General features: G+C 37.7%; 1 protein-coding gene and 1 pseudogene across 1 annotated transcript in view; both read left to right on the top strand.

Moving 5' to 3' along the window:
• The first annotated feature begins 3413 nt into the window (after positions 1-3413).
• Positions 3414-22024, top strand: part of LOC138147511 (cell surface glycoprotein CD200 receptor 2-like) — a 30219-nt gene continuing 11608 nt past the window's right edge. Inside the window, exons 1-5 of the mRNA XM_069070026.1 lie at positions 3414-3654; positions 17107-17205; positions 18781-19086; positions 19214-19465; positions 20030-20135. Of these exons, the coding sequence (XP_068926127.1) occupies positions 3582-3654; positions 17107-17205; positions 18781-19086; positions 19214-19465; positions 20030-20135 (836 nt within the window). The 5' untranslated portion in view covers positions 3414-3581. The remainder of the gene's footprint in view (positions 3655-17106; positions 17206-18780; positions 19087-19213; positions 19466-20029; positions 20136-22024) is intronic.
• Positions 14252-16988, top strand: LOC138147412 (uncharacterized protein C1orf131-like; annotated as a pseudogene).

Here is a 22024-nt window from a genome sequence, read left to right as displayed (position 1 = left end):
AAGCTGTGATTGGTGAAAATTGCTGTTTAAGATTAAAAAGCACTTAAGACTATATTTAATTTATATAGTCCTACTTTTTTCCTCCCTATAGCAAATTTCTATGATCAGAGCAAATAATCAATAAAAGGCCTCAGTCCTGACTCCTGGCCTGGACCTTTATCCACTGTGCCACCTTGCTATTTTGGTTTTATGATGTGTAGAATAAGCATAGTTGTGCCAAGTTCCAGAGCAGCCTTTGCTCTATCCCTTTTCTTATCCTGGTGCTATTGCCCATTGTCTGCTCTGTTACTAATGTTCCTTTCTTTCAGTATAGATATACAGCAAAATCTGGGGGAGGCCTTATTTGCAGAGGATATGGTGTTGGTGAACAATTTCCTCCTGAATCTTACTTCCTGTCCTGTTTCTCCTTTTGTCATTACTCCCATAAAGACTAGCCTAAATCCTCACACCACACCTCAGTCTTACTGTACTAAGAGATTTGTCTGGTATCAGACTCCTCTGATTTTTTGTGGAAAAATTATATTACCCAATATTCCCCAAAGAACATGACAACTCTAGCTCCTGTAACCCAACTCCTGTCACATTTGGGGGTGGGGAAGGAGATGTTCTTCATCCTCTTTTAAGGTTAGACAGAATATGAACAAGCATTTCTGGTTTTCTTTCTTTGTACCATTTGTGACATTACTGCTGGTTTGTCCTTCCTGTAGCCATGTAGACCATATTTCCTCTCTATGGATTCCTACAGTTTTTTTCACCATTATCACATTTCTGATATTTTTTGGGTTCTATTGCTGTGGTAAATTTGGAATTAGACAGCTGATAAATTAGAACAATGACATTCCCAACCTTAGTAAGAGCTGCCTGTTCCAAAATTGGCTTCTGCTGATCTCCAGGCTTATCATCAGAGGAATTCCCTTGAAAAGAGGATAGAAGAATGTCTCTCTAAAATTGATGAGTTAAACTTTGAGAGTCCCAGACTATCTTTTGGCTCTAATTTCCCAAAATGTGTTGTTAGATGAAGACTCAAAAGAATTTGAATCCTGCTTTTTTAAAGACAAACTTTCCTCCTCATCTGATGAACCGATGCAAACTCAACAGCTTACTAATGAAAGATGGCTGTGGCTGTGGCTTTACTACATTCACTGTGTTGCTTCTAGTATTATTACCCATAACCCACTCCTCTCCAGCCCACTATTCCAATGAACAATGCTGTCATTAAACTTCATACATAGTTAAGTAGGGTTGAGCCTCATGGGTGCTGGATCTGCCATCACCTCCATCAGAACACTCCTGACTTATGGCTACTTATTCCTGTTTTCACAAATAAATGCATGCCACAATTTGCAGGTAAAGGAGTCATAGCACCTTTCTGTAATGCCCTTTGCACTCTTTTTGTTTGTGACGTGTAGGATTAACAATAACACCTGGAATCCAGCTAATTGGTCACAGCTAGTGAATGTAGTGTTCAAATTTCTCAAGAATCCTCATATTCAAATAACATTTAATACTTCATCGGAAGTGATTTTAAAAGAAAAACTTCCTTTTCATCAACTCCCACATCCTCTGCCAACCTTTGACCTCTGTGTAAAATGAAATAAAAGCTCAAAAACTAACTATATATAATATACATTTGTATATATATGCACAAAGCACATATATACATATAAAATATATCTTTGTATATATGCACATACACATATATAGTGATGTAAATGCAACCTCCATTTAAAAAACCCTGATATCAACAAAGGACACTCATTTATCTGTGCTGTTGTTGTTCAGTCATTTTTTTTAGTCATGTCCAACTCTTCATGACCCCATTTCTTTGCAAAAATACTGGAACAGTTTGCCATTTCCTTCTCTAGTTCATTTTATAGATGGGAAAATTGAGGCAAACAGTTATGTGGCTTGCCCAGGGTCACACAGCTAGTAAGTTTCTGAGGCCAGATTTGAACTTAGGAAGATGAGTCTTCCTGACTCAAGGCCTAGTGATATGAACCACTTAGTGATAGTGTCCTTCTAGTGATATGAACCACTGAACCACTTAGCTGCCTACCTTATATGTTCTAGAACCTGCCTTTATAATACTACTAGCTCTACTAGTATTACAAACAGCATCTTTCTTTTTTAACTCTTACTATGGTTCCTAAAGACATCAGAGAGTTACCCTGGGTACTAGTGACCACAGATCAATTTTATATTTGAACTGAATCAGCTTCCTCCTCTCTTCCCCCAGGATGCTGTGGGACATGTAGAATTGCTTATGTAGCCCACCAGTCCCAGCCCAAATCAGAAACCACTCAGTAGGTCTAATAGGAAAAGTAACTATTAAAAATTTGGGAGCTTGGTGGCACCATCACAAGAGAAGGTCTGTAGCTCCAAATCCTATAAAGGATTCTACTCCAAGTGAAGGAGTTCTTTTCACTTTATTCCCAAACACTGGGGTGTCCAAAGTAATTATATCAATCAGAAATATTTTTGCAGAAATTGAGAAGCTGGCTCAAGAAACAACTCTCTGACACCTCTGAGGCTTTCTCCTCCCTCCAACCAGAAGTAAATGCTTTAGCAGAAGCAATTATGCAAAATTGTTTGGTGTTAGATATTCTCATTGCTGCTCATGGAGAAGTCTGTCCTCTTATTAATGTTCTATTATTTTTATATTAGTAGATCAGGTGAAATTGTTACAAATATTCTTGAGCTCCAATGAACCATGAATGAAACCCAACAAATTGTAATTGAAACTCATAGTTCAATCAACTGACAGTAGGTTCTCTCTTCCTGATTCTCTTCCATGTTTTGCTGGTTAGGAGAAGACATTCTAGATACTCTGGTTACATAGCTGCTCTCTATGCTTTAGGCTTCATAATTTTTTCTGACTAGGTATTCACTGCTATATTAATTGTTGTACCATTTCTAGTACCAAGATTGTCTCAATTGTTGATCATGAATATTACTAAGTAACTTTGAGACTGTTAATCCCTTCTTTTATGGAAGGGATTAACCAGTGCTGAACATGGTACTTCACATAGAGTAGGCCCTTAATATTATGTTTATTGAATCAAACAGTTAAATGTTATTTTTTGATGATCATAAAAATAAAGGAAAGAAAACTTCACAGAAAAAAAACCAATCACATGAACAAATCAACCTACCTACTTAGAATATTAAAAAAGTTTTGAAAATTCTGAAATTTTTTTTTGTGCCTAAAATAACTCAAAAGCCTGTGCTGGAAGTAGGTAGATAATCTTGTTTTAATGTTATTCTGGGTTAAAAATTTTGTATTTTTCATGTCTGAAATGGACAGTGAGTGAATGAATAGAAAGTACTACCCAGGAAATCCACTCTGTCAACCATCACCCCCGACAAATTACACACAGGATATGTTTCATTTGAAGCTGCCTATAAGCAACAAACACAAGAAAGGAGAAGAGGAACAAAGAATGCATCAGTGATGATTGCCTGGTATAATCCAAGCTAGAGAAGATGGAGTGGAACAGGAAAGATGCTGTCTATAATTAGGTACAGCTTGGTCTCTAGTGGCTGAGAAAGACAATAAGGGGAAGAAGGGAGAGAAAAAAAATATGGAAATGAGACCTCTTGGGAAGATGACTTCTGCTTTAGGGTTGTGGATCATTATTGTTCTTCTGCTATTTGGTAAGTCTGACTTAAAAAAAGGCAGTTATCATTGGGTGATAAGAAAAGAGTGAGTAGGAATGCTCTCCTGTGGGTTTTTTGGTTTGCATTGCTCAGTGTGATCTTATCCTTTTTCTGGCCCCTAAATCTGCTTTACTTTTCCTACTTGTTCTGTTCTTATTATCTCATAGTTTAGTATCAGAGGAAGATGTCAATAATGTGATTTCTTTCTTTCTTTATGCCATAAAGATGAATAAAGTCAATGTTAATCCTCCCCTCATTAAGATTTTTAAACCAGTATTTAAATCACCTTTGTTATTTTCTGTTCTCATCAATTTCAAACAATGTTAGAAATCAGGAGGTATTTTACTATTTGAAATGACCTGTCTGAGTCTTAGAAGATAACTATATACATTCAAAGGGCAGTGAAGAATTTGGCTAATTATACAAATAACAATCTAGAAAGATCACTTTAACTTCCATTATTAATATGCTTCTGGAGAAAGCACTTTTTGGGGCTCATATTATCTACATGTTTCAATTACCCACTTCTTCTTACTCATGTAATCAAATCCTAAATAAAATTAAAGGAACAGAAAAATCTCATGCATTAGTGAAGAGTTTTTGACAATTCAGGGAGGAAATACCTTTGTATTATTGTAGGGAAAAATATAAAGGTCAATTACCAGAGTAAAGTGTGCAATGTCTTTACAAGTGAACTTGTTGTCTATTTATCTGGCCTAAGACTATTGATGAAGTTAAATTCCAGCCATATTAACCCAATATTATTGATGAAATGGATTAATATTTTTAAAGTGCTTTATAAGTGCCAGTTAGGGGCAGCTAGGTGGTACAGAGTGAACAGAGCACCAGTCCTAGAGTCAGGAGGACCTGAGTTCAAATTTGGCCTCAGACAGTTAACACTTATTAACTATGTAACCTTGGGCAAATCACTTATCCCCAATTGCCCTTCCTTCCTCCTCCAAAAAGACAAACAAATAAACAAAGTGCCAATTAACACAAAAAAAAGCTATCTAGGAACATTGCATACAAATTAGTTTTATATAATTTCTATCTTACTACTTAAATAGGCATATATATGTACATATATTTGGTAGCAATACTCTGGTTGTGCTTTGTTGTTATTTGTGCTATGTTTGTGCTATGAACAATTGAAATTTCTAAAATGTAATTAGGTTAAGTAAAATTTAATTATTTTAAAAAGTATTCAATAATTCAAATTTCTTACTATCAAAATGGCCTTCTAATTATTTTGAATTATCAAGACCATATTCCATTGTAAAAATGCATTAGAATCATTTTTGCCAGACTTTGCACCCGATCTTTTACTCATGTAGAGTTGTTTGAGATGTGTGTGTGTGTGTGTGTGTGTGTGTGTGTGTGTGTGTGTGTGCGTGATGTCTTTGTTTTTAAAACATAAGAAGTAGGGTTGCTCTGGAAGGATTGAGGAAGTTGGGAGTATGAATTTTAACTGTGCCCTATGGACAGGTTGGGTGATTCATTTTTATTTCTCAGTTTCCTCTCCCATAAAATGGGTCTGTGACTTATTGATCTTTTGGGCATATTCTTCATCTTTGTCTATCCTAAATGATGTCTAACTGACTGTAGGTGGTCTTAGGGAAAAGAATGAACAGCCAGGGTGCATTTATATCACAGCTACCTCATCATTTTACCTTTAATTATTCTTTCACTTGGGCACTGGATCCTGACAAAGCAGTCCTGGATGTTCTAAAGAGCCTCTTGTGAACTCTGGCTCGTGTTACCAATGAGGAAAATCCTGTATTCTTCAATATCTGGTTTTGAGCCCCCATCCCCAGGTGACGTTTGTAATGATCAGTAAATAACACCCCTCAAAAAATGTGCCAAAGTTCTCCAGAAAACCTTTAGGCTAATATGTCATGGGGCAGGGTATGCTGTGACCTGAGCTTTATCCTATTCAGTAGTTGGAACCTTCAGTATTTGGCTGTGAACTTACTCTGTCCCTCTTGTCATGTGCATGAGTCCAGGATCAGAGGACTCTGGTGGAGGAAGAGGGAGGACTTCTCAAGATTCTGGTGCCTTTCTGAGGTTCCCATCCCTACCTTGGCTACACCCCTTTATCTGTGGTCTCTGTTTTCTCACCTGTCTCAGAGAATGGGTTGGTGCTTCCATCTATGAGATCAATGACTTGACCCCCATAGGAAAACTCTCCTTTTTTTTCTATAGCTCCTTTTTCATTAAAACTCATTTACAAGAGGCTGAGGATCAAAGTACAAAGAATGAAACAATCCTTTCTTTCAAGGAGCTTACATTATATGAACTTCTTGATCCATCTTTCTTTCTTTGTCTCTAGGTTGGTGTTTCATGACATAGTAAATCACAAATGTCTTTCTGGAGTGTGTGTCACAGCATAGCTGTGCCTTGCCTTAGAGCAAGGGGTTCTTAACCTGGGATCCATAAACCTAAAAAATTTTTATAACTATATTTAAATATGTAAGATGTGTGTATGCTGTGTTACTCAAATAGATTCCATGTGACCATGTGGGTCTTCCTAGCAGCAGCTCACAGGGAAACATGAATAGGTATCTGTAGAATTTCCTCTGTACATCCTTCTTTAAGGGAGACTTTGATTCCTGCTATGAGAGGAAACAAGAGACTGGTGCTGGAGGCTGACACTCTGCTTTCCTCAGAGAAAGGGGGTATTGGGCTAGAATTACATCTCTCTGCCCCATGTTGTTTTATTCTAAGGGAAATAATTTCAAGATTTAGGCTATGCTCCTGATCACTACTTTTTAGTGGGGAAGAAGTGCCCCAAGACTTGACTTCTTTCCTACCAAATGCCAGTTACATAAACACCTCAGATGGTGAATGGGGAATAACTACATTTATCCAAGTAAACAGAAATCAGAAAGGGTATACAGATGAGAATACACCAGACAATACACAGAATGAATGAACGTTCTGGGAGTGAGGTATTTTAGCTCAAGCGAGAGACTCCCAGATCTCACCTGAGGGGAAATTCCCCAGAGTGTCTGATGTAGAAAGCTCAGGATAGGCAGACTTCTCTACATGTTAACTTCTTCCCAGAGTCTTTCTCTTCCTTTAGGGTCCTTTCCCTAAAGAGAATCTTTTCTCTTAAATCAAGAAGACAGAAGAATAAGATCTCTCCTCTCTCAAGCTCTGGTCAATTTTTCCTCTCACATAGCCTCAGAACATTGAAGAATCAGTCTCTACTAATAAGGACAATCTTATGCAAATAGTCTCTGAGCCCCTGGTTACAAATAGAATTGTTTTCCTTTGCGATCCTATCTACTTTGTGCACTTATAATAAGTATTCTGAGGAGTCCATAGGCTTCAGTAGACTGTCAAAAGGGTCATTGGTTGAAAAAAGAACTTCTGTTTTGAAGCTAGTAGTCATAGAATTACAGTTGGTAGGGTCCTCAAATGGCATCTATTACAACCCATACTTTGAACAAGATTACTCTCTAGAACAGTGGTATCAAATTCAAATAGAAAGGGGGATGCTAAAAACTACATAAAAATCCCTGCTGGTCTATGTTGACTTAGAAAATCTCAATTAACATTATCTATTTTCTATTGTATTTTCATTTATTTCTTTTAATTGTTGTTAAATATTTCTCAATTACATTTTAATGTGGTTGATACCTTGCTGCAGCAATGGGTAAATAGGACCCCTTTGCTCTAAATAAAACATACTAAATAAGTCATCATACAGCCTTTGTATTTTTTTTGTTCTTTTTTTTTCTTTTTTTGCTTTTTGGAGGGCAATAGGGGTTAAGTGACTTTCCTGAAGTCACAGGGCTAGTAAGTATGTCAAGTGACTGAGGCCAAATTTGAACCCAGGTTCTCCAGACTCCGGAGAGAGTGCTCTATTCACTGTGCCACCTAGCCACCCCTATACAGCCTTTGTTTAAAACTTTGGTGAGAGAACCTACCATCTCTAATTGGTGTCTATTTTTGTGTTTTATTTTAATGGCTACTGTAAGTCGTTTGGAGAAAAAACTTTATCAGACTGTGTGGTTTGCCGAACGACTTCCCATTGTGCTATAGATTGAATAACAAAACATGACTTAACCATCTCCATCCTGCTGATGTTAAATATATAATGACTCTACCTCCCCACCTCCCTCCCAGCACTCTTGAACTATCTTGAACACCCAATATTCAACATGAAACATTCCAGACCAACTTTTCTATACGGACAGACTATATGCCATTGGTCTATTCAAGTGGTACAGAATGCTGCTGACTGACAGGTCTGGAAAAGCTGTCTTAAGTTGTACCCTAGGAAGCCCAGGCTTCTCCCAGCCAGAACAATCTTCCTTAGCATTCCAATAAAGATTTCTCTTTTCAATTTGCCCCTCAAGTTGTTGATTACTAGTCAGGGGATCCAGATGGTAGGTGAAATTTTCTCCAGGCTCTCCAAGAACCCAGGCAGAAAAAAGTTCTACAAAAGTAGTTTTTCCTTTTGGCCTGCATTAATTCAGTTTGCAACCTCAAGGAACATCTGTACTTTTTCTTAGTGCCCTCCCTCTGAGATTATCCCCGATTTATCCAGTACAAATATATATATATATATATATATGTATACACATATATACACACATGTATATATGTATGTGTGTATATATGTGTGTGCATGCATGTGTGTATATATGTATGCTGTTTGTACTCTGCTATGATTTGCACGTTTTCTCCCTCAATATACTGTGAGCTCCTTGAGATGAAGGACGGTTTTTATTTTTTGGGGAGTGGATTTTCTTTGTATCCTCTGTGCTTAGAACAATGCCTGATACCTAGTAGACCCATAATATATGCCAGTTAACTGGCCAGACTCTAAACTAACAGCAAGGCTTATTAATAGCATATAAGCCACCAGTGGATACTTACTTGTACAAAAAAAAAATACAAGGGACCTTCTCATCTACCTGTGGGTCTCAATGTTGGTCTGATTTCAGGAAATGAGGCCTCACACACAAGTATGACACAGGAAATTGTCAATCCATACTATAAACCATACAGCCTGGCCCTAAGCTGTTAAAGTGTTGTGTAGTTTTATGCTGAGGTTGATAATAGTTTTTTTAAAATACTGTTTTATTTCTCCCCCTAATTATATGTGAAAACAGCTTTTAATATTTATTTCTTTAAATTTTGAGTTCCAAATTCTCTTCCTCCTCCTTCCTTCCCTCCCCTTAACCCTCCCTGAGATGGTAAGCAATCTGATTTAGGTTATACATGTGCAATCATGTAAAACATTTCCATAGTAGACAAGGACTACTCAAGCTCCTGGTGCCTTTCTGAGGTTCCCATCCCTGCCTTGGCTACACCCCTTTATCTGTGGTCTCTGTTTTCTCACCTGTTTCAGAGAATGGGTTGGTGCTTCCATCTATGAGATCAACAATGAAACAAACAAAAAACCAAAAAAGATGAAAGTTAAAAATAGCATAATTTGGTCTGCATTCAGAGTCCATTAGTTCTTTTTCTGGAAGTGGATAACATTTTTCATCATTAGTCTTTTGGGAGTGTCTTAGATCATCATATTGCTGAAAAGAGTTGTCATTCACAGTTATTCATTATCCAATATTACTGTTACTGTGTACCTGGTTCTGTTTACTTAATTTAAATCTTCCCAGGCTTTTCTGAAATCATCCTGCTCATAATTTCTTATAGCATAATAGTATTCCATCACAATTATATACCAGAACTTGTTCAGTCATTTCCCAAATGATGAACATACCTTTAATTTCTTCTCCTCTTAAAAATATAGATAGATAGAATATGTATATTGTATATATATGTATACACATACATATATACATATATTTATATTTTTTGTTTTGTTTTGTTTTGGAGGGGGAAAGGCAGGACAATCGGGGTTAAGTGACTTGCCTAAAGGTCACACGGCTAGTAAATGTTAAATGTCTGAGGCTAGATTTGAACTCAGGTCCCCCGGACTCCAGGGCTGGTGCTCTATTCACTGCACCACCTATCCACCCTTTTAAAAACATTTTAAATTTTTATTAGTTCATTTATTTATTTTTAGTTTTTAACATTCACTTTCATGAGCTTTAAATTTTTTCTTCCTTCTTCTCCCCTCCCTTCCCAAAACAGCATGTGAACTGATATAGACTGTATACCTACATTCCTATTAAACACACTAGTCATGTTGCATAGAAGAATTATAACGAATGGGAGAAACCATGAGAAAGAAAAACAAAACAAAAAGGAAAATTGTCTGCTTTACGTTGCATTCAGACTCCATAGTTCTTTCCCTGGGTGTGGATGGCATTTTCCATCATGTGTCCTTTGGAATTGTTTTAGGTCCTTGCTTTGCTGAAAAGGACTAAGTCTATCAAAATCAGTCTTCCCACACTGTGGCTGTTACTGTGTACAATGTTCTTCTGGTTCTCCTCACTTTACTCAGTATCAGTTCATATAAGTCTTTTCAGGTTTTTCTGAGGTTCATCATATCTTATAGCATGATACTATGTCATTATCTTTATATACCATAACTTGTTCAGTCATTCCTCAATTGATGGACATCCCCTCAATATCCAGCTCTTGGTCACCACAAAAGGAGCTGCTATATAATATATAATATAAATATTTTTGTCCATGTGGGTCCTTTTCCCATTTTTATGATCTCTTTGGGATACAGCCCCAGAAGTGGTATTGCTGGGTCAAAGGGTATTGTTATAGGGATGTAAATTTTTAAGATCTTCACTGCCCCTAGGTTAAGTGCACTTGGAGCTTGTGGTGGGAGGCTTGTTTTTCAGGAGATACTTTGTGATTGGGCATTGGGTCAAGAAGGTTGTTAAATTCTCTGAGTCAGGAGAAGGCTATATAAGCCCTGATGGGAGGCTTTGCTTTGGGGCTCACTTTGAGAAGTGTGTGATTTGACCAGATGAGACTCTGGGCAGCCATTGAGAGCCCCCTGGCTTTGAAAACCCAGATGTTGATGCTTCCCTCTCTGGTAACTGTGATTTGGTATGGATGTAATGGTTGGACAGTTTGGAAGCCTGTCTGCTTGATCTGTTTCTCTGTCTTGATAATTCTGTCTGTATACTCTGAAGTTCAGGGTGCTTACCTTTTTCTCCCTGAACTAGGTAAATGATATATGTTTGATTGATTAAAGTAAACTTGTTAATCCATTTTGAGTTGCTTTCCTTTAGCAAAGCAGATCTAAGAACCTGTGTTGGCAGCCACCCTGGGGGACGCTGGGGTGCTTGCTGCTACAGGTATGCACATTTTTATAGCCCTTTGGTCATAGTTCCAAATTGCTCTCCAGAATGATTGGATTAGCTTATAGCTCCACCAACAATGAATTAGTGTTCCAACTTTCCCACATCTTTTCCAACATTTATCATTTTCCTCTTTTGTCATGTTAGCCAATCTGGTAGGTGTGATGTGGTACCTCAGAATTGTTTTGATTTGCATCTCTCTAATCAATAGTGATTTAGAGCATTTTTTTCATATGACTATAGATAGCTTAAATTTCTTCCTCTGAAAACTGTCTGTTCATATCCTTTCACCATTTATCAATTGTGGAGTGACTTGTATTCTTGTAAATTTGACTCAGTTCTCTATATGTTTTAGAAATGAGACATTTATCAGAGACACTGGTTGTAAAAATTCTTTTCCAGTTTTCTACTTCCCTCCTAATCTTGGTTGCATTGGCTTTATTTGTGCAAAAACTTTTCAATTTAAGGTAATCAAAATCAGAATGGTCTGCATTTCATAATGTTCTCTATCTGTCATTTGGTCATAAATTCCTCCATTCTCTGTAAATCTGACAGATAAGCTATTCCTTGCTCCCCTAATTTGTTTATAGTATCAGCATTTATATCTAAATCATGTAGACATTTACACTTTATTTTGGTATATGATGTCAGATGTTGTTCTATGCCCAATTTCTGCCATACCATTTTTCTTCAAACTTAGGGTTAAATAACTTGCCTGGGGTCACACAGCAAGTGTCTGAGGCTGAATTTGAACTCAGGTCATCCTGACTTCAGGGCTGGTACTCTATCCCCTGCACCACCTAACGGTCCCTTGTGTCTCCTCAATTTCCAAACTCTTTTCCACCCCAAAAAGAGTTAATAAAAATATTTTCTACAAATAGGTCCTTTTGATAAAAGTTTTTAGAGCCTTTTAGTACAATGCCTGGCACACAGAAGATGCTTAATAAATGTTAATTGAATTGAATCAGATAAGAAGACCACAGGTATTTCTGAACACACTACCCATGGATGGGATAAGCAAGAATAAACATCAGGATGGTAGAGTTCCTTTTTGTCAGGGCTTTCACTCAAATATTCATTGATCATTCCAGCTAATTCTTTCATGTCCTTCCTCTTTTTCTACCTAGAGCAGGAATTCTTTAAAAAAAATTTTTTAATTAAATTTTTCATTAAAAAAACTTTTTTAACATTTGTTTTTAAAACTTTGACTTCCAGATTCTTAACCTTCTTCCCTCCTCAGGCACCCCCACTGGGAATATAAGCAATTCAATATAGGTTGTACATGTGTAGTTATGCAAATAATTTCCATAGTAGTTATATTGTGAAAGACTAACTATATTTCCCTCCATCCTATCCTGCCCCCCACTTATTCTGTTTTCCCTTTTGACTCAGTTCTCTATATATTTTAGAAATGAGACATTTATCAGAGACACTGGTTGTAAATTTTTTTTCCATTTTTCTACTTTTCAAAAGTGTTTGCTTCTAACTACCCTCTCCCCCAGTCTGCCCTCCCATCTATCATCTCCCCTTTTATCCTCTTCCCCCCTATTTTCCTGCAGGGCAAGATACCCAATTGACTGTATATATTATTCCCTCCTTAATCCAAATTCAATGAGAGTAAGGTTGACCCATTCCCTTTCACCTTCCTGCTCTCCCCCTCCATTGTAACAGTTTTCCCTTGCCTCTTCTATATGAGATAATTTTCCCCATCTCCTCTCATTGTATTCCTCTCTCACCTCTCAATTTCACCTTTTAAATATCAACCCTTCCTATTCAATTGATCCTGTGTCCTCTGTCTCTGTATACCTGTATACATATATACACACACTCACATATGTATTCATATGCACATATACCCTCCTATATAGACATATATGTATGTATACATATATACATATATATACATACATTTATGTTCTATTCAACTATCCTCATACTGAGAAAAGTTTCATAAGTTACAATGATCATTTTTCCATGTAGGCATATAAATAGTTCAACTTTAATAAGTTCCTTATGATTTCTTTTCCCTGTTTACCTTCTCATGCTTCTCTTGCTTCTTGTATTTGAAAGTCAAATTTTCTGTTCAGCTCTGGTTTTTTCATCAAGAATGTTTGAATATCCTCTATTTCATTGAATGCCCATATTTCCCCCTGAAGCATTATATTCAGATTCTTGGTTTTAATCCTAGCTCCTTTGACCTCCAGAATATCATATTCCAAGTCCTTTGATCCCTTAATGTAGAAGCTGCTAGGTCTTGTGTTATCCTTATTGTATTTCCACAATACTCAAATTGTTTCTTCCTGACAGCTTGCAGTATTTTCTCCTTGACCTGGGAACTCTGGAAGTTGGCTATAATATTTGTAGAAGTTTTCTTTTTGGGATTTTTTTCAAGATCTATTTTGCCCTCTGGTTCTAGAATATCAGGGAAATTTTGATTAATAATTTCTTGAAAGATGGTGTCTAGGGTCTTTTTTTTTGATCATGGCTTTCAGGTAGTCCAATAATTTCTAAATTATCTCTCCTGGATCTATTTTCCAGTTCAGTGGTCTTTACAATGAGAGATTTCACATTGCTTTCTACTTTTTCATTTGTTTGAATCTGTTTTATAGTGTGTTAATTTCTCATAAAGTCATTAGCTGCCATTTGCTCCAATCTAATTTTGAAGGAATTATTCTCTTCAGTGAGTTTTTGAAATTCCTTTTCCATCTGGCTTTTTAAGGCATTCTTCTACTCACTGGCTTTTTGGGTTTCTTTTGCCATTTGAGTTAGTCTGTTTTTTAAGGTGTTATTTTCTTCAGTATTTTTTGGGGTGTCCTTTATCAGGCTGCTGACTCACTTTTCATGATTTTCTTGCATCATTCTCATTTCACTTCCCAATTTTTCCTCCACTTCTTTCACTTGATTTTCAAAATCCTTCTTGAACTCTTCCCATGGCCTGTAACCAATTCATGTTTTTCTTGGAGGCTTTTGATGCAGGAGTTCTGACTTTGCTGTCTTCCTCCTACTCCATGCCTTGATCCTTTTTGTCCCCAAGAAAGGATTCTATGGTTTGACAGTGCTTCTTCTGCTTGCTCATCATGCCAGTCAATTACTTGACCTTTGAACTCTTTGCCATGGTAGAACTCTGCTTCCAGAATGGAGAGAGCTTTGTCCCAAATTGCTGGGGTTTTTGTAGCTGCTGGAGCTATTAGGAAGATGCCTCTCTACAGATCCCATAGACTCTGGAATAATGGCCACACACCCCAGGACCACCACCCAAGACCACAATCCAGATCCAAGCAGTTTAAAGCAAGAATGATTCTCGTTAATTGCTGAGTACTGAAAGTTTTGGGTTGTAACTCTGAAAGATACTTCTTTGGAGGCCCCCCTCCCATTTTTTCCCCTCGCCTCACACCCTGTAATGGCCAAGGAGGAGAAGTCGGGACTGGATGACTCTTCCAGCCCTGAGAGTCTCCTGGATACATTGCTGTACAACCTTTACGACTTCGGAGAGATACTACCGTGTTTCCCCGATAATAAGACCTATCCCGAAAATAAGCCCTCCCCTTACTGTGTAAGATTCCTCTAAAATAAGCCCTCCTCCGAAAATAAGCCCTATTGAGATTGCCACTGTAGTGAAGGTGATCCCCTGCGCTACACGCTACATTACGGTACCCTCTGTATGCACCGTTGTCCCCCCCCTCCCTGAAATGCATGCCGCGCTCCGAGCTGCATCCAATCAGAGCTGCAGCAGTGAGTGCGTCATCCTGTTCTTCCCCAGTGATTTGCTTATTGAATAAAGGTACATTTTTTTGTTCACATTTACCTGTTTATTAAAATTGCTGTCAATGTTCATTAAAATAAGCCCTCCTCTGAAAATAAGCCCTCTGGTGTTTTTCTGTCCAAAAAAATAATAAGACAGTGTTTATCAGGGAAACACGGTAGACATTGAAAAGAAGAAAAAATAAAAAGGAAAACAAGAGAGATTCATTAACTGCAGAAGCCACGACAGTGGACACAGCCTTGCAACCAGAGTCTCTTTCCAGATGTCAAGAGAAAAGTGCTTCTAGCTTCTTCAAACAACTTAAGGAAGAGCTGCTTTGTGACTCTTCTGAGGGTTCCACTGGTCCTGCTCTTACAGACGTCTCTGCAACAGTTTCCCCTGCACCATAGCTAACCAAGGGAAAAGGAGAACCAGTGGAAGTAGTTGAGTTTCACAGCTGGAATAAAAAGAAGAAAACTGAGCTAGCACTACCCCAGGATGAGGACACAAAGAAAAAAATCAATGCCCTTGAGAAGGATGTGGGTATGTAAGAGTTTAATTTGGAAAAGGCCCATTGAAAGTGCATAGATTTGGGATCACAGGTTATGGGAAGGGGAAAGAATGGATTCTGGAACAGGAGAGAGCCATCATGCTGGTGCTAAGCCTCCAAAAAATAATGATGTGAATTACAAGGTTTTGCAGGAGCAGATGAAAGAAAAAAGGCAGCAAAGGAAGAAGAGAAAAGAATGGTCCAAGTCACAGACACTTTCAGAAAAAGAAGAAGAAAGGTTCAGAGGATAACCAGAAATCCCCCAAAAAAGAAATCAGCCCCCAGTATTTTGTCAATCGGATCAGCTGGACAAATTGAAAAATTCAGAAATGGTACCTTCATTCTGCGTAGTGTGGACATCAAGAAAATAATCAGGTAAAGAGAAAAGAGAAGCTGAGATAAGCCCCATTATCCTAAAAGAGGACATAAATTTATTCAGAAATTTTCTTCTTTTCACATTTTCGCTTGGTCTTTTCTTTTCAACATGGTTTATTTAAAAAAAAATATTTTTCTTGGTATCTTTTCTTTTTACATCATCTCCATTATATCCTTCCTTCCTCCCAAAGAGTCATGCCTTCTGACAAAAGGAAACAAAAAAGGGAAAAAGAAAAAAAAATTCATTTAAACTAAGGAACAAAGCACAAGTCCAGTGTTGAGTTCTGCACTCCACAGCCAACATCTTCCAGCTCTGCCTTCGAAGAAAGAAGGGAAGTGTCTCCTTCCACCTCTTCTCTGAGGCCAAACTCAGTCATCATCATTTCCTAGGATTCCATTTCTAGTGTTTTAGTGTTGTTCTTTCCATTTCTAATGAGCATGTTATCTTCCTGGTTCTGTTTCATCAGTTCATATAAATCTTACCATGCATCTCTGCCTTCATCAGGAGATGTGTTTCTCTCTGTCACTTTGTGGGTTCTGTAGCTCTAAAATTTGTTTAGAATCATCTTTTTTTGCAAGTATTAGAAGTGGTTGGAGCCAGAGCCCATGTTCTGCCATCTTGGCTCTGCCCCTAGGGCAGAAATTCTTAAGGAGTGTGTATACGTGTGTGTGTGTGTGTGTGTGTGTGTGTGTAAAACACCCCTTTGGCAGTCTGGGAGAGACCCTGGCCCCTTCTCAGAAGAATATTTATGAACAATTGAAGGAAATGTTAAATTTCAGTTAGAGATTAGTGAAAATAAATTAAATTAGTGAAAATAAATAATACTTGCTTTAGGGGAAGAGTTCTAGTTTCACCAACTTATATTTATATTTTTGTAACTTTCACCCATTTTTCCTTGTTCTTCCCTCTGAGGCCTGCCAGAAATATAAATCTTCTTTCACATGAAAGCCTTTCAAATACTTGAAGACAGCTATCACACCTCCTTTAAAGTTTTCTTTTCTCTAAACTAAACATCTTTAGCTCTTTCAAGAAACAGAGGTCATAGGAAGTCTAGGATTTGGATCTGGAAGGGATCTGAAAGAATAGCCCACCTGCCTCCAAGTTTTATAGCTAAGGAATCTCAGGTAGAGTCGGTCACATAGCTAAACTAGGTCTCATCCATCCCATCATACTATGAGTTTAATGAAGCAAATCCAATTATTGAAAATCATATTGTTTTCACGAGACTAGGTGAGAATCTTTAGTTTCCAAACTGTCGTGTGATGAAAGGTAATTTTTGTTTAAAGCCAAGGGCAGAAACTGGAAACTGTGATTACCAAGTCTGATCCCTATTTCCCTTGTCTACTTCTCTCCTTTCAGCAAAATTTTCCTTTCTGGGTTTTAATGCTTTTAGCTTGTATTTGTATTTCCTGCAGGTGGAAGTGATATTCAAGGTTAGTGACTTTCTTAAGAGAAGCACATTTTTTATGTCTTCTGGTGGAAGCAGTTGTCTCCACGTGCAATGGTACATCAATTTTTCCCTTTATGCCCCCTTTATCTCTAGGACATGCTACTGAATCTTCAGCCCATGAACCTAGCAGTTCAGCCCTGGCCCAGGAGCAGATGCATCTGCACTCCGTTAACTTTAATATTGCCACAACTGGTAATGTATTTCCTTATGCTTGGAAGCATAAGGTCATTGGAACAAAAAAATTGGCTGAACTCAATAAGTGAACTCAATAAGGTTGTCTAAGGACCTACAGTATTGAGTGTTCTGTGTGTAACAGACACAAACATTAAAACATCTCTTTGTGTGATGTTTTGTCTTAGATTGGATCCATTCCAGCAGCACACATGTTCATGAGAAAGGGTTCAGGACATCAGTGGTTATGAGTCAGATGCATTTAAATGTTGAGAGGAGGACAAGAATTATTAGCCCATTAAGATGATTAGATCATGCAAGGTCAGCCTCTGCTCACAGTCTTCTTACTCTAAAGCAGGGGTTTTTAACCTTTTTGGGGGGAGGTCATTAACCTTTTTGGCAGTTCAGGGGGACTTATGGATCCCTTCAAAAATATTTTTAAATGTATTAAATAAAACACATAGAATTACAAAGGGAACTATTTATTCTGATTAGTCATCAAAATGAAAAAAAAAATTCACAGACCTCCCAGATTAAACACCCCATGAGTATTTACAAAGAAGGATGCTATGAGTGAGACACACTTTTCAGTGTGTCTGAAGTTCTCTTCTAGAAATTAAAGATACTTCACTTTCTTTTTAACTAGGAGATAGGGAAGGCTAACACCCTCCAATCTCTGCTAACAAGAGCCCTGGTTTTGATAATGCATTCCCTACTTCTTGGAGAGAACCAATGTTACTTCCTCACACTAGAGGTACTAGACTAGATAATTAAGTTGATTTCTCTTTTTTTTTTAAAGCAATCGGGGTTAAGTAACTTGCTCAAGGTTACACAGCCAGTTATTTCTGGGTGTGGTGCTGAGTATCTGAGCCCAGATTTGATCCCCAGGTCATCCTGGCACTGGAGCTGGTGCTCTTACTTGCTGAGCCACCTGGCCGCCCCTAAGCAATTGGGGTTAAGTAACTTGCTCAAGATTACACAGCCAGGTGTTTCTGGGTGGGTGCTAAGTGTCTGAGGCTGGGATTCGATCTCCAGGTCATCTTGACACTGGAGGCAGTGCTCTTACTCGCTGTGCTACCTGGCCGCCCCTTCAGGTTGATTCCTGAAACTGGATCTAATGGTTTTAGTATGCTATATACTTAAAACATGATTTTCTTTTATCACTTAGGGATAGGGAACAGACTAGATCTATAATTTTATCAGTACATTCCAAGTGAGGGACCTCCCTTTACTAAAGCAGGATGCCATCTTCTTTGCAATTTATAATCTAAGAGTTACCTAGAGCATTGAGAGATGAAGGGTCCAGGATTACACAGACAGACAGTATGTGCTCTGGGAAGAAAATGAACTCAGCCTTCCTGGCTTTGAGGCTGGTTCTTCCTATGCCAAAGTATACTGAGGTGAAATATCTAATTCTGGGATTTAGTCTCATATTTCTCTACCTCAGAATGTTAATTTTCTTGTTGCAAATGGGAAACACTGGAAATTATGTGTTAATTATCAGAAATCACCTTAAAATAAGGGAACTGTGAATAAAATTGACATGTGAATATTTAAAAATGATTTTATTATTTTTATGTCTACTTGACTCTTCAGTGTCTGCACAGGTAGATACCAAGACCATTTTCTCCTGCTATACTTACTCAGTGAAGAATCTTATAATGGCAGCATGGGAAATATTACCCAGAGACAAAATTCCCTGTATCATGGCCTACAGATCAGATAAGAATGAAACCAAGGAAATAAACTGCACTAATGAGAGGATAACCTGGGAATCTAGACCTGATTGGAATTTTACCCTTCAGATAGACCCAGTGACCATTGATGATGATGGGTTTTACACATGTGTTCTTTCAGCACCCGATGGGAATTTCCAATATGTCTATCAACTTAGTGTATTAGGTAAGGAATAGTTCTTTTAGTCTGTTTTTGATAAACAGATCAAGTACAAAAAGACAAGTAGCCATTTCAACTCTACAACCTCTCATGCTAAGAAAAAAAGAAATATATTCCATCTCATCTTCCGCAGTGCCTCCTGAAATAACCTTGTCTATGGATGGGAATGGGACCACCATTTGTGAAGCATCTGCGGGGAAGCCAGCTGCCCAGATCTCCTGGGTCTCAGAGGGATATTGCTTCAGTGTGAATGAAACTCATGGTAATAGGACAGTGACTGTGAAAAGTATATGTCACTGGAATGGACTCAATGAAACTAAGGTGACCTGCTTCATTTCCCATTTGACTGGGAACAAGACTCTGTCCATAGAACTTCTGCCCAGTTGTAAGTAGTTCTTCTCTCTTATAGTTATTATTTTGATCCTCAATGTTTTATCCCCGAGGGAAGATAATAAGGAAAAGCCGCAGGCACGTCAGAGAATTCACTAACTTGTCATTCCACGATTATCCTAAAACATATATAGGAAACTCTAAGACATTTTGGTTATTTCTGAAATGACTTTCCCTCCTGCCTCCACCCCAGTCTGTTTTAAGAGAATGTATTGATTCTTCCACCCCACCACCAACCCTAGGGGGGCACTGGTTAAATGTTATACATTTTCTGTCTTATTTTCACATTCTTTTCTTCATGGAAATATTTGTAATTGTGCTTGAGGAAAAATTTTACCATTAGAGTCTAAAAATTAATGTCTAAAAATGAATAATAATATAGGTCAGGTAGGTGCTGTGATTATCACTATTATTATTCCTTTCCTCCTCTGATCTCCTCATACGCTTCTTAGAGTTCTTAGATGAATGATATTATCTAAAAAAAGTAATATTCCTTATACTAGAAATATAAGTGTATCAGGAGACATCTTTAAAAACATTCTTGTGTTCATGTTTCAAGGTCTCAACCATTCCACACTGTCGTCTTTCTACACCAGCCTTTGTGTTCCCTTGAGCTTAATAACCATCGTGGGAGTCATCCTCATTTGGAAGGCCATTTGCCACAGGTTGGTTGTTTAATATGGATTGTGGGCCCCCAAATGATCTATTACTCTGAAAAATTAATAGTTGTCAAGTCCGTCGTCTAGAGGAGCTTAGGGTTTCCCAAGGCCTGGTGATATAGACCTACTGATAGAAACCCACCTGTCTGCTTTTCCAGATTGACCATACTGTCCTTGTTCGTAGTGAACCATGAATCGACTGGAATACCAACAATTGAGTTTCTCAATTATCTCCTCATTTTGAGATTCCATTAACTTTCATTTCCTTTAGTTAGGAAAAGGAGCCTTGTTGCTTTACAATACTTGTTCAGTTTTGTCTGACTATGTCACCCCACGGCCTTGGGTTTTCTCAGAAAAAGTTACTGGACTGGTTTGCCCTTTTGTTCTCCAGTGTGTCCCCATTTTAGAGATGAGGAACTGAAGCAAATAGAGGTTAAATGACTCACTCAGGGTCACACATATAGTAAATGTCTGAGGCCAGATTTGAACTTAGATCTTCCTGACTCCAAGACTGGTATGTTACCCACTATACCACGTAGCTGCCCTTTATAATAATAGGTCCTAACAAACAGTAGAATTTAATGTCATGTGAATCAGTCCTGGACCTTACCAAAAAGAATTTCAGGGCAATAGTGATCAGAAGGACCTTCTCTTAACACGATCTCATTAACAACATAGTTTCATACCATTGGACCATGACCCAAAGATTTTTTTCTAGCTTGGCACTAGTGTATTTATGGGATATATTACAAAAAGATAATAGATACTAGAGCAAATAGAATAAATGTTTTCAAAGAAGTCATCAAATATCATTTTCATCAAGCAGAACATACCTTCAAGGATGGAAACAAGAAATAAAATCGTACTCTAAAAAAAAGCTGGATTCCTGAATGCTAATTTTTTCTTTTCAGGGTGTATGCTCTACTTTCTCTGAATGTCTCAAATTCTTGTTATTTATAGTAAAAGATGGTTCAGTGGATAGTGTTCAATTTGGAGTCAAAAAGATATGAATTCAAATCCTGATTCAGGTACTTACTAGCTTTGGGACTCTGGTCAAGTCATTTAACCACTGTCTGCCTCAGTTTCCCCATCTATAAAAATAACATCCACCTCCCAAGCATTTTGTGAAGATCAAATGAGGTAACATGTGTAAAGTGTTTTACAAATCTTAAAGGACCATATAAATATAATTATCATTATTATTTAGTACCTTAAAGTGCTACCTAATATGTACTACTGATGTAAAGTACTGCATAATAATGATAATGGTGTTTATGTGGTCCTTTAAGGTTTGTAAAACACTTTACATGTGTTATTTCATTTGCTCCTTATAGCATCCCTGGGAAATAGGTGCTATTATTATACCCACTTTGTGGATGAGAAAGCTGAGGCAGATGGAAGTTAAGGGGCTTGCCTAGAGTCCCACAGCTAGAAAGTGTCTGAACAGACATTTGAATTCATCTTCCTGACTCCAGGTCCAGTACTCTATCTACTGGAATACCTAGCTGCTTACATACATGCTAGCTGTCATTATTTATAGAAAAGCAATTTGGCTATATGTATACCATCATTATTCACGGATGCTGAAAATTTGGAGAGAAATGAGTGCCTTGTTTCAGTGGAGTGATTGTTTTTACTTTCTGCATAGGGAACATTTTAAAAAGTTTTCTTCTGCAAAGACAATGTCCAAAGACAATGAAAGGAATGAGCAATCATAAAATCTTGGGAGGTACATTTTTTAGAGGTCACCTAGATCAGCTTCCCACCCAAAGCTACAATCTTCCCTATATTCATCCCCAGCAGATAGCCATCTAGACTTTTCTTGAACTCTTCGAGTGACACAAAGCTCATTATTTTTGAAGTTCAGCATGTCGAGCACTTCCATCAGAACAGCC

This window comes from Petaurus breviceps, unplaced genomic scaffold (assembly GCF_028583685.1).
Source record: "Petaurus breviceps papuanus isolate PSGF00001 unplaced genomic scaffold, PetGlider_PUasm1.0 90792, whole genome shotgun sequence".
NCBI classification, from domain to species: Eukaryota; Metazoa; Chordata; class Mammalia; order Diprotodontia; family Petauridae; genus Petaurus; species Petaurus breviceps.
The sequence above is the reverse complement of the archived record's forward strand: the minus strand, read 5'-3'. Positions and strand labels throughout refer to the sequence as shown.